Source organism: Myotis myotis, unplaced genomic scaffold (assembly GCF_014108235.1).
Source record: "Myotis myotis isolate mMyoMyo1 unplaced genomic scaffold, mMyoMyo1.p scaffold_m19_p_5, whole genome shotgun sequence".
Classification (NCBI taxonomy): domain Eukaryota; kingdom Metazoa; phylum Chordata; class Mammalia; order Chiroptera; family Vespertilionidae; genus Myotis; species Myotis myotis.
The window spans coordinates 20,990,678-21,003,302 of NW_023416357.1; the positions used below are offsets into that span (position 1 = coordinate 20,990,678).

General features: G+C 36.3%; 1 protein-coding gene across 1 annotated transcript in view; it reads right to left on the reverse strand.

Moving 5' to 3' along the window:
* The window catches only part of CDH10 (cadherin 10), a 135,022-nt gene that overhangs the window by 33,383 nt on the left and 89,014 nt on the right, over window positions 1-12,625 (reverse strand). The window contains exons 3-5 of the mRNA XM_036310947.1: window positions 8,854-9,148; window positions 7,529-7,648; window positions 6,718-6,885 (exon numbers count right to left, since the gene is read on the reverse strand). Of these exons, the coding sequence (XP_036166840.1) occupies window positions 6,718-6,885; window positions 7,529-7,648; window positions 8,854-9,148 (583 nt within the window). The remainder of the gene's footprint in view (window positions 1-6,717; window positions 6,886-7,528; window positions 7,649-8,853; window positions 9,149-12,625) is intronic.

A 12,625-nucleotide genomic window follows, 5' to 3' on the forward strand; every position in this document is an offset into this window, starting at 1 on the left:
TTTCAGTTTCTGTAATTATTCAGGCTTCCTTAGAGTATTCTTCTCTATTAATTCTTTTTAAAATAACACCCCTGCCATTCTCTAGTCATGTTCCCTGCTTTATGTTCTTCACAGCACTTACCACCCTGCTAGACCTCATAAATACAATGTGGTTATTATCACTTTTTGTCTACGCCTTCAATGGGTAGCTCAGGTCTTTGCTGGCCGCTGTAGCCTAATTCCTGCTTAGAGCCTGGGATATAGGAGACTCTCAAAATTATCCAGATGAGTGGATTAGAAAACTGTGGTACATATACACAATGGAATATTATGCTGCTCGAAAAAAGAAGGAATTCTTACCATTTGCAACAGCATGGATGGAACTAGAGAGCATTATGCTAAGCGAAATAAGCCAGTCAGAGAAAGATAAATATCACATGATCTCACTCATTTGTGGAGTATAATGAACAACATAAACTGATGAATAAAAATAGAACTAGAGACATAGAAGCATCAAACAGACTGTCCAACCGATGAGGGAAGATGGTGGATGAGAGGGTAAGAGATCAACCAAAGAACTTTTATGTGTGCATATGAGCATAACCAATGGACACAGACAGTAGAGGTGGTGAGGGCATGTGCTGGGGGTGGGAGTGGCTGGGGAGAGGTTAAGGGGGGAAAAGGGAGACTCATGTAATACTTTAAGTGATAAGGAATTTAAATTTAAAACAATTATTTAGTGACCCATCTCTAATTCAGAACTTCCTCTACTCCTTTTCTATTTTATTTTCGTGTACTTAACGGGTAGAGATTCTTTGTTCAGTCCTCTTTGTGACTTTCTTTTATTCCTCAACTTGTTATCCTCCAGCTTCTTCCAAAATGATTTCAACTAAAACTAACTGGGAGAGATCATCCACAAAAGCTTGCATTATGTCAATTCCAATGGCTGCTTTCCAGCGCTCATTTTAGTGTCTCTTTTGTCCTTTCCATTCCGTTACTCTCTTTTTGTTAGAATTATCAAATTATGAAAATATATAAAAGTAGAAACTACAGAAAAGCAATCATTAAAGTCATTTACTATTTCATCACCAAAGGTGGTCATTATGGTCAGTTTGAAGCATGTTCCCCTTTTTCCTGTGCAGAACATGCCCACTAATAAATAGGTAACTTTGCTAATTTCCAACTTGATGACCTCTCCTTCTCTCCCTATTCTTATGGCTTATAGTAGGTATAAGTACAGTTTTAAGAAAGGATTTAGGGCAGGTAATAGGTTCTCCAAAAATAGCTTCCACTATAAAAGGCACTGAGTCCCCCAACCCCCACCCCCAATATTTGGACCAGTGCTGCTCCTCTGTACGCCCATTACACTGTGCATTGTTCCTTTATCACGCTTGTCATTTCATATTAAAACATCATGCTAGACCAGTGGTTTTCAACCTTCTGGCCCTTTAAATACAGTTCCTCATGTTGTGACCCAACCATAAAATTATTTTCGTTGCTACTTCATAACTGTAATGTTGCTACTGTTATGAATCATCATGTAAATATCTGATATGCAGAATGGTCTTAGGCGACCCCTGTGAAAGGGTCGTTCGACCGCCAAAGGGGTCGCGACCCACAGGTTGAGAACCGCTGTGCTAGACAGTGACCCACCCGTAATCAGAAATCAAGACTTATTTATCTTCATATGATTAATTGGAAATCAAGTGCATGCTCCTGGAAGGAAAGCAATATATTTTTTTCCTTTACTTATTGTTTTTAAAATTAAATTATAGCACTAGAAATAACTCATGATTCTGAAATAATTTCAACAGAGAGATCGTTTTTTGAGAGTGAAAAATTTATACCTAGAGAAAAGCAGAAAACACTTTTGGAACTCAGTTTTCAGATGCACCCCTAACTTTGAATCCATTGCCTTTATTTTAGAACCATACTATGGTGCACGTGTCATATTAATGTTCACCTCTAAAACCACAAAATCCTAATGATAAATTAGATCGGGCACACAGTTATGTTTGTTAACACTAATGAAATTTTACTATTATCAATGTTACTGTGAGTTTCTCCCATACTAATCCCTCCGCTTGGAGAAAGTTCCCATCTCTTTGTATAGCTAGATCTATTTTATCTTAAAGTATTTTGATGAAATAGTTCCTATTAAATAAGACATTTCCTTATCTTACCCTCCTACTATCACACACATATTCTTCCTTTATCCAGAACTGAGCCAATACCTTGTATGTATACAATGTCTCTATTTATGTATGACCTGCCTCCCATGCTTTAATGAAACATATCATAGGGACAAAAAAAAAACAACAGTGGTTTTTTAAGCAAAATGCATACATCTAACTTCTAAAATAGCATTCTCAATAAGTATTTTTAGGTAAAAGTTGATTTCACTTTAACAGCTCCTCATATAACATATCAAAGTTTCTCCCGCTTGACACTGTTGATATTTGAGGCCCAGTAATTCTTTGTTTTGTGAATCCTAAGGACATCTGCAGTATTTCTGGCTTACCCCCACCAGATGCCAGTAGTACCCACCAATTCAGAGAAGCAAAAATGTCTCAAGACATGGTGAAATGTTCTCTGGAAGGCAAACAAGAGAAGGATTGTTATAGATCCATGCAATAAAATTAGCGAAACAATGAAGGAGGAAACACAGTGTTTGCTCCTGGATGGTAAGCAGTAGATTTTCTGAGTTTTCTTCTGCCCCTTTGCCTTCCAAATGACAGATTTTTATCCTCCACAGATGTGGCATATTGGGAAATGTTGAATTTGGATCAAACAATGTATGTGGAAGTTTAAGTTCTGACACCACTTTTATAACATTGGATAATAATAGTAATAGATCAGTACTTGCACAAATCAACATTATTGAGCACGTGAATACACTAGTGGCAGTCAGTGAGTCCAGGGCTTCAGAGACACTCAATTATTTCATTTTATACCACTTCGTAGAATATGCATTGCTATTTCATTTTCCTTAACTGACCAAGGTGAAGAAGGTACTGGGTGGAGAAGACAGCATTGGGACTCATATAGGATGACTCCACAGTCTGCTCCTAAGCTGTCCCAGTTCACAGACACTAGCGAAGCCAACAGCCCTCAGGCAGCAATTGGCTGGAAATATGCTAAGTCTGAATTGAGACTTGATGTAACTAGAAAATACTCGTTATAAGGGTTTCAAAGAAACATGGGAGAAAATAATGTAAAATATCTAAATAGGTTTTACCTGGTACATCGATGATATGTTTAAAGGATAACATTGGGTTAATAAAATATATCCTATATAATAAAAGGGTAATATGCAAATTGACCCTAATGGTGGAATGACCAGGAATGATCAGTCGCTATGATATGCATTGACCACCAGGGGGCAGATGCTCAATGCAGGAGCTGCCCCCTGGTGGCCAGTGCACTCCCAAAGAGGGAGCTCCTCTCATCCACAAGCCAGGCAGATGGCTGCGAGCGCAGCGGCAGTGGCGGGAGCCTCTCCCACCTCCTCAGCAGTGCTAAGGATGTCCGACTGTGGCTTAGGCCCGCCCTCCCAGGGAGTGGGCCAAGCCGGCAGGTAGACATCCCCCAAGGGGTCCCGGACTGTGAGAAGGTACAGGACAGCTAGGGGCCCCCCTCCCCTCCCCAAGTGCACGAATTTTTGTGCACCAGACCTCTAGTGATTAAATAAATGTCCTCTCCTTTCATTTTTAAAATATGGCTGACAGAAAATGTAAAATGACATATGTAGCACACATAATTGGTTTGCAATATATTTCTATGAAGCAACACCGATTTGTTTTCTTTATCATCTCCACTAGGAACCTCCTTTACTTCTTCTGTATATTGGGTATAAGAAAAATATCAATGGGTCTATACAAGTTAGTTGTGAGATTTTAGTGATGTCCCATTTGAAAGGCTTCGTAAACTGTAGAAGCCTCTCCAAACTTTGGCTATTTAATGTAATGACGTTAGAAGTTAAAAACTAGCCCTAGCTGGTTTGGCTCAGTGGATTGAGTGTCAGCCTACAGACTGAAGGGTCCCCAGTTCAGTTCCAGTCAAAGGCACATGCCCTGGTTATGGGCTCGATCCCCAGTAGGAGGTGTGCAAGAGGCAGCCAATCAATGATTCTTTCTCATCATTGATATTTCTATCTCTCTCTCCCTCTCCCTTCTTCTCTGAATTCAATAAAAATATTTTTTAAAAAAGAAGTTAAACACTAATGTTTTGGGTGTTAGATGACTTAAATTATCAAGTAACATTCTGATTGCCATTACTCAGTGTTCCCAATAGTAAGATATTCATTGAAGAAAAGACAATTGAGAAAATAAAAGTTCAAAAATTATGTTTCACCGGAACCGGTTTGGCTCAGTGGATAGAGCGTCGGCCTGCGGACTGAGGGGTCCCAGGTTCGATTCCGGTCAAGGGCATGTACCTGGGTTGCGGGTACATCCCCAGTGGGAGATGTGCAGGAGGCAGCTGATCGATGTTTCTCTCTCATCGATGTTTCTAACTCTCTATCTCTCTCCCTTCTTCTCTGTAAAAAATCAATAAAATATAAAAAAAAAATTATGTTTCCATCTATGATTACAAAATAATGAGACAAGATACAGTATACTCTAAAATTTCTCTAAATGAATTGGTTTGTACATCTGGAGTTGCACATGGATGTCTACCCACCTCTGCCATTAGCTGCAATGTGGCTCTTATTGTCTCATTTGTAAAATGGAGGTCATAATACTCACTTGGATGATTACATAAAGTAGACCAGTAAGTAACTTGGTATGGGATCCAATAAAAATGGTATTGAGAAAATATGTTATGCTTTATTATTATTAACATTATTATTATTATTTCAGGGCTTGTATGATATGCCTACCAGATACCAATTACAAATTCTGACTTAAAATAAAACAATTATTGAATTAATAAAGATGTTATAACAGATAAAAATATTTTCTTCAGGCATTATTAACTTTCAAATGTCCATTTTTATTTAATTAGAATCTTAATTTGCTTATCAAATGCACCATTTTTAATGGACTGCCATAAAGACACATGTGTATACATGTTCTTCTTCACTTAAAATATAGTACTCCTTTTAATGGTTAGTTATTATTGTTTTTAAATATTTTTCAATTGATTTTAGAGAGAAAAAGGAAAGGAGAGAGATAAAAATATCGATGAGAGTCAACTGCCTCTTGCACGCCCCCTACTGGGGATCGAGCTCGCAACCCTGGCATATTCCCTGACCTGGAATTGAACTGGTGAACTCTTGGTTCATGGGTTTATACTAAACCACTGAGGAACACTGGCCAGGCTGTTCAGTTATTATTAAGAAAATATTTTTCAGAAATATTTTTGATCATTGCAGAATACACAATTTGACAATTTTTTTTTCCTCCTGAACTTGTCTGGCCATTCATTATTCTGGTGACAGGCTTGCACTAAAGGACAATCAGAAATAAATATAAAATGTGAAATTTAAGTTTTGTGTAAAGAGACACCTCTTTAGACCTGTTCTGAAAGAACTATACAGGATTATAATTGGTTTCCTATTCCCTGCCAATGTTAAATGTAACTTGGAGCTGAAACCTGATTATTTAAAAACAGTATAAGTAAACACCCTCCTCCCTGTATTTTGGGCCAGACACCACAATAGCAGACATGACTGTCATGTACCTGAAATATCTAACAAAAGAATTGTCACAAATACATAAGCATATGATTAGTCTACTCAACACAATTCTACTTGAATTTCATATTTCCACAAACGTGATTTAAAAAAACTCAATTCCAATCATGCACTTTCAATTATCAACATTAGACAAAAATAGCACAGAAAAGAGGAAAAATGCTTTTAAAGAGCCAAAATAATACAGTGAATCCTTAGACCATAATTCTTTCTGTGCAATGGATTTTACTATAAAAATATAAATATCATAAGAAGCTGTACTTTAAAACTTTATCACAAAGGTTCACTTAAAATTAGGGGATCAATTCAGAAGTTAATACACAGTAAATGCTAAAAATTAAGTACATAGACCTCACTAAAGCCTCCATTTTTATGCCACATTCGTAACAATGTAGAATCTCATCTTGAGCATAGGATCTTTTAGACTGGCAGGAAATTGGCTAAGTCTTGGAGTGTCCATTGAGGCCTAATAAACATCCTCTCTACTTGCAGGTCTACTAAATATGTATAAGAAAAGAGAATAAAACCTGTGTTATAATGTCAGAAGCTAATGATTCCTAAGCCATTCATGACCTAGTTTGAGAATTCGAAGGTTAATTCTATAACACGAAATAGACCTATAAATAGATAGGAATACAAAATGTTTTATTTATGATTGCCATTCCAAAGGCAGAGAGATTAAATGCAAATCTGACACTGATATCCAGATGCAAATCTGATTAGTGCTCCCTACGGTAGCTCTTTCTAATCTGTCCAATTAGATTTTTTTATTGAAAAAAAATGTACCCTCAAGTTAGTATCCTCCTTATTAAATTCTAAGTGGAAATAAACAGACTTGTTGTAGAATTAGCTCTTACTTTGTTGTCCAATAAAACATTATTTTCTTCTGTTAACTGGAAGAAATAGTTTTAGATTACAATTATAGATGAAGAGTGTGTGTATGTATGTGTGTGTGTGTGTGTATGTATATGGAGACTTTTTTTTCTGATATTTTTTTACTCTAAAGCTTCTACCCTGCAGAAAGACCATTAAAGGCAGCTTACTCTGGGGGAAGCGAGGTGGATTGTCATTGACATCTGTCAGCGTGATGTTGACGGTGGTAGTCCCCGATAAGCCTCCCATCTGGCCGCCCATGTCCTTGGCCTGGATAACCACTTGATATTGCTCTCTGTTTTCTCTGTTCATGTTTGGCAAAGCAGTCCTGATGATACCTTGAAGAAAATATAAAAACATTTGTTATCTTCACTGAAATCTCAATTATCTGTTGATTAAGCTCACAAAGTATATGTCCAAACTAGAGACTTTTAAAAGACAAGATATGTTTTTTGCTATTAATGTTTATTGTCTAAAAATTGTAAAAGTGATCCAATGCAGATATTTTACAATTTGGGCCGTTTTCCTAATTCTTAAAGAATACCATGGGTACTGGATAATGACCTAAACCCATGTGACGCAAACCCATACGTAAAAATGGACATCTTTTCTTTTTTAAAAAATTTTGTTTTATTGCCTAAAGTATTACAAAGAGTATTACATATGTCTCCTTTTTTCCCCCCCTTGACATTCCCCTGGCCTCCCCTACACCCCAGTGTCTTGTGACCATTGGTAATGCTTATATGCATGCATACAAGTCCTTGGGTTGATCTCTTACCCCCCACCCCGACCCCCACCCCAACTCTACCTGGCCTTTAGCTTCCTCAATCATTCAACTTGGAGTTTGTAAATCTCTACATGTGGCGTCACCACTCTGCTGGGAGTATCAATGGTAATGTTTGTTCTTATTTTCACACCTTTTTTCTACTTGTAAAGATCGTAAAGAATATTAAATTAACAAACCAATTCATGGTTCCTGACCTGTTTCAGGCTCCACAGAGAAATATGGCTGCCCTTGGAGAATGCTGTAAATGACTCTGGCGCTGTTTCCATAGGAAGGGTCATCGGCATCTGTAGCTGTGACTTGCACCACAGAAGTACCTGAAGTATCCAAATTCAGCTTAGTTCTGCACAGTACCAGAAGGAGGAGCAAAAGCACTGGTTTTCATGGAAGACTTGAATGATTTTTGGCTTTAATCATGACCTCTTAAAAAAACATGTATTGATAATTTAGATGAAAATCATACCGAGAGTTAACTCTGAGTTCAAGTACATATTTATGTAGCCAACAAGTTTATTTTTATGCATGCAAATAGATACTGATAGAGTGTATCAGATTTTTAAAAAATGCAGTCACTTTACAAATGCTCAGGTTTGATACTTAAATTAATTTTCTCATAATAGATTTGTTTGATGTAAAGGGCATATCTAATCACAAAGGAGTAAGTATGCTCCTTTCCCCCTCTCCACTAATTAACTATAAAAATAATTAACATCTGCTCTAGAATACAATTTTATGAATAGATTAAAATTTAAATTTAGAAGCAATCCAAGATGATCCCAAGTTCCACGAATTATGAAAAGCTATCTCATAAAGTTCAAGGTATTTAAAAGGGCTTTATAATAAGGCAATGGGCACAAGTCCTTGGGATTTAGTGAAGTAAATATTAAATAGTAATCCCAGAACAATGCTTTTGAGAAATGAAGAGTTCAAACTTTGCTATAACAACTTTTACAAATTTTTTTCCAATTGTGTTATCAGTTTATATAACTTGTCCTACATTTGAGAAATGAATCTATTTTACTAAATCCAAACATATATCTCTAAAACTGTTTTCATATGTTGAATTTTTTATAATCCTCTATTCATAAAAAATGAATGTGGTCTATGTAAAATAATTGGATGATCTCATTAACACCATCATTTACATTGTCAAGATAATCCAGACAAACTCAAGGCAAATGACTAGACTATATATGCAGAGACTCTTTTTATACCTATGTTCTAAATGTACTTATATTTGGTGTCAAAATATTACACAGCTATTATCCAAATTCATGTGACAAAAATTTATATTTTCATAGTTTTCTAAGTTAAATGGTATTTTCTTGGATTTTTGAAAAGTGTCCACTTATTTTTATTGTAAGATTTACAAATACAAAAACTCCTGTCCTAAGTGAGGATATTATATATGATTTTTGTAGGAGTAAATGGTGATTTCAATTAAGTGGTCATAATATTTTGAGAAATTCTTGATTTTTTAATACTTTTTGAAAAACACCATAAATGTTTTAAATAAACTTACCTACGACAGACATTTCAGGAACACTAGCTGTATAAATTTCCTCTGGGAATGTTGGCTCATTGTCATTGATATCATGGATTTTGATCACAAACTCAGACTCCGGTTCTACTGGCCTCAGAGTTCTTCTGTTAATAGCTTGTGCACGTAGAGTATAAAAGGCCTTTTCTTCTCGATCAATTCTTCTTGTGGCATGAATGTCACCTGTTTTTTCGTCAATAATAAAAAGAGTACCAGCTCCATCTCCAGATAAAATATATTTGAGTGATCCATCTCCTTTATCTTGGTCTGAATGAAGCTAGGAAGAATAAAAAAAGAGTATACTGTCTAAAGGCGCATAATGTTGAAAGAATTCAGAGTTTCTTATATCCCATCATGGAATAATGGGGTCAGTTATTTTAGTTTTTTAAATGAGAGTTGAGCCCAGCTAGTGTGGCTCCTTCGTTGAGCGTCAACCTAAGAACCAAGAGGTCACTGGTTGTTTCCTGGTCAGGGCACATGCCTGGGTTAGAGGTGAATATAACAGTGGGTGAATCTGGCCTTAAGGTGGCAGACCTGGAACAGAGACCCTCCTTGGACCAAGAAGCAAGTGCAGGGATGTTTGAGTAGGGAAAATGGGTCCCAAGAATCTCAAGTACAGTCTAAAAAAGGACATACAGGTTCCAGTTGTAAATATCCATTTGCTCCCATGGAATTCTTACCCCGAGGGGAGGGGTTCGCCATAGAAGGAACAGAGCATGGCTTTGTAAAACACGAGAATTATAAATATCTCTTTAATTGTACCATCCAATCAATAAACATTTTCTATGCTAAGATCACAGTTTGATTATTTGCAATAAACGAGTATGCTTTTAAAATTTATTTTTATTTTTTATCAGATAAAAACTATAAAGCATTTGTAATAATTTAGATATTGTGAAAGTGTTTTTTAATATTCATATAAAATGTAGTAATAATTCAGTATAGGCACACTGACATGTAGCTTAGAGAATTAAAAATTGGAGACTATATTTTTCAATTATGCAAAAAAATTATTGAGACAAATTTACCTAAATAGGTTTGATTTTTGCTCTTTAGATGACATATCAACACACATTTTGATCTAATTACATGTGAAAATATAAACTGATTATTTTCTTTTAAAATAGAATTTTGTTTCTTTATTTGAAAGTTTCATTAATGGGAGCTTGTAAATGAACGTAACTGTGAAAACGTTTTATATGAATATCAAAACTGTTTACCTTAAATAAATATTTTGAGACACAAATATGCCTAATATATTGTATTACTAGTATTGTTGGGTCTACAAAAGCAGTCTGCTTTTTGCCTAATAGTTTGCAGTAATTAGCACTTAGCCATCATATTTGGATCAGACTCCATTTTTTTATTTCTGGAAAATTAGTCATTATTATAGGCCTAATGGATAAAGTAAACCCCAAATTGATATATACTTTGGAGGAAAAGACATCAGGTGACAATTTTTATGGCATATTTTACTATTCATAAACAACAAAGCAAGGTTGAGAAAACTCAAGAAACAAACACCTGCTTTTAAATAAAAAGCTCTTAGAAGTAACTAATGACTGCGTTGTCCAGAGAAACACTCTCAAAAAGTCAAAAGATTGATGCTTTTTAGTAACTGAAATTGCACGTAGTTGCCGGGCAACTTTCCAATTATATGGATGTGAAACACTGGGTAATTTTCCAAATGGCAGGCAGAAGCATTGCATATTTCTTACTCTGTCTGAGAATCAACATAATTCAAGAAAAGATTATTGATATTATCAATGATTTGATCAGATAAATTTGTGGTTTGTAGTAGACAGTTATAATGTTTACTGTCTAATCTTTCAACATTTTTAATCTTTCAACATTTTTAATTGAGAAATGTTTATTTACTCTCAGAAGAATCAGGTACTTCTAAATGTAAAGCAGCAATTCCATATTAGTTCTATGGAAGATTCAAACACTGTATGTAATGGAAATTCACTGAACGACCCATAAACTAGCCCACAGAAATGAGGGAGTGTTTCCTTAAGTATATAACACATAAGTTACTTGATAAAGCATGAGAAGAGGTTTAAACTTGGAAATTTTCTTGCATTTTACACCTCCTGGGGAAATACCGGATGAATATAGAACATAGATTTGGAGTAGAGAGGGTCTAAGGCAAGATGGGGATCATTAATACCAGTTCTATTTTATTCAGTTAGTCATGAAAAAAAGTTGCTAGTATTGGTGAAATTTTAATTTTAATAATGCTCCATTTTGGACTATGAATCACAGCAGGATTTTTGCTTTTACTTATATACTACAGAGAGTGGAAATTAAATTTCACATCCTGGGAGTTCCTTTTGGATTAGAAAATTGAACATGGTATTAGGGAATAAAAAAGATGAGGATTGGAAGTTGGACTGTGGTTTTGAGAAATAAGAGGATTTCAACCTCCTCATAATTAAGAGAAATAAATTAAACCTGTGAATTTATACCTTTTGGCCTAAAGATCTAGGCTTACAGTAAAATTTTCTTGAACCATTAGAGCGTACATAAAAGTGAATTTTCTTTTTTGTAAATATATTTTTATTGATTTCAGAAAGGAAGGGAGGAGGAGAGATAGAAACATCAATGATGAGAGAGAATCATTGATTGGCTGCCTCATGCACATCCCACACTGGGGATCTAGCCCGCAAACAAGGGCATATGGCCTAACCAGGTGTCTAACCATGACCTCCTAGTACATAGGTTACTGCTCAACCACTGAACCACGCCGGCCGGCTAAAAAGTAAATTTTCTTAAAAAGGGAAACAGCTGATCACTAACACTAGATTAAAGGGCCAAAGTAACCATATTTGGGGGCTTGCCATTAGCATATGTTTATCAGAATCTTCGTTAAATAAACATATTTGACAACTGGACAGTAAAGAAGCAACAGATACTATTATAATGCCAAGAGGTGCATTTCTAGACCTGAGATTTGGGGAGTTGCTCCCTCCTGTAGGTGAACAGTGGGAGACAAGAACTGACAGTAACATTGATGTTGATATTGATGATTTCCTAACAGTTAAAGAAAAAGAGCAATGCAGAAAGTTCTTTAATCACAGTCCCCTGCCTAAGCCCCCCTCTTCTTTTTAACTTGTTTTTTATTACTTTAATTACTTCTTCCCTGGTATTGTCTCTCTCCCTCATGTGTGTTTATTTTACATTACAACTCATTTACTAAGTCCATGGTTGGCAAACTGCGGCTCATGAGCCACATGCGGCTCTTTGGCCCCTTGAGTGTGGCTCTTCCTAAGCCTTAGGAGTACCCTAATTAAGTTAATAACAATGTACCTACCTATATAGTTTAAGTTTAAAAAATTTGGCTCTCAAAAGAAATTTCAATCATTGTACTGTTGATATTTGGCTCTGTTGACTAATGATTGTGCCAACCACTGTACTAAGTAATATCAGATGAATGTTAATACTAAAAACTGTAGCTTTCTTGTTGCTCTTCACTTTTATATTTGAACTAGAGGCCTGGTGCACAAGATTCGTGTACTGGGAGGTGGAGTCCCTCAGCCTGGCCTGCACCCTCTTGCAGTCCAGGAACCCTTGGGGATGTCCACCTGCTGACTTAAGCCCACAGTCATACATCCCTCTTGCAGTCCAGGGCTCTTGCAGTCTGGGACCCCTCACTCCTTACCGCCCACCTGCAGCAGAGGCGGGAGAGGCTCCTGCCACCGCCATTGCGCTCGCCAGCTGTGAGCCTGGCTTTTGGCTGAGTGGTGCTCCCCCT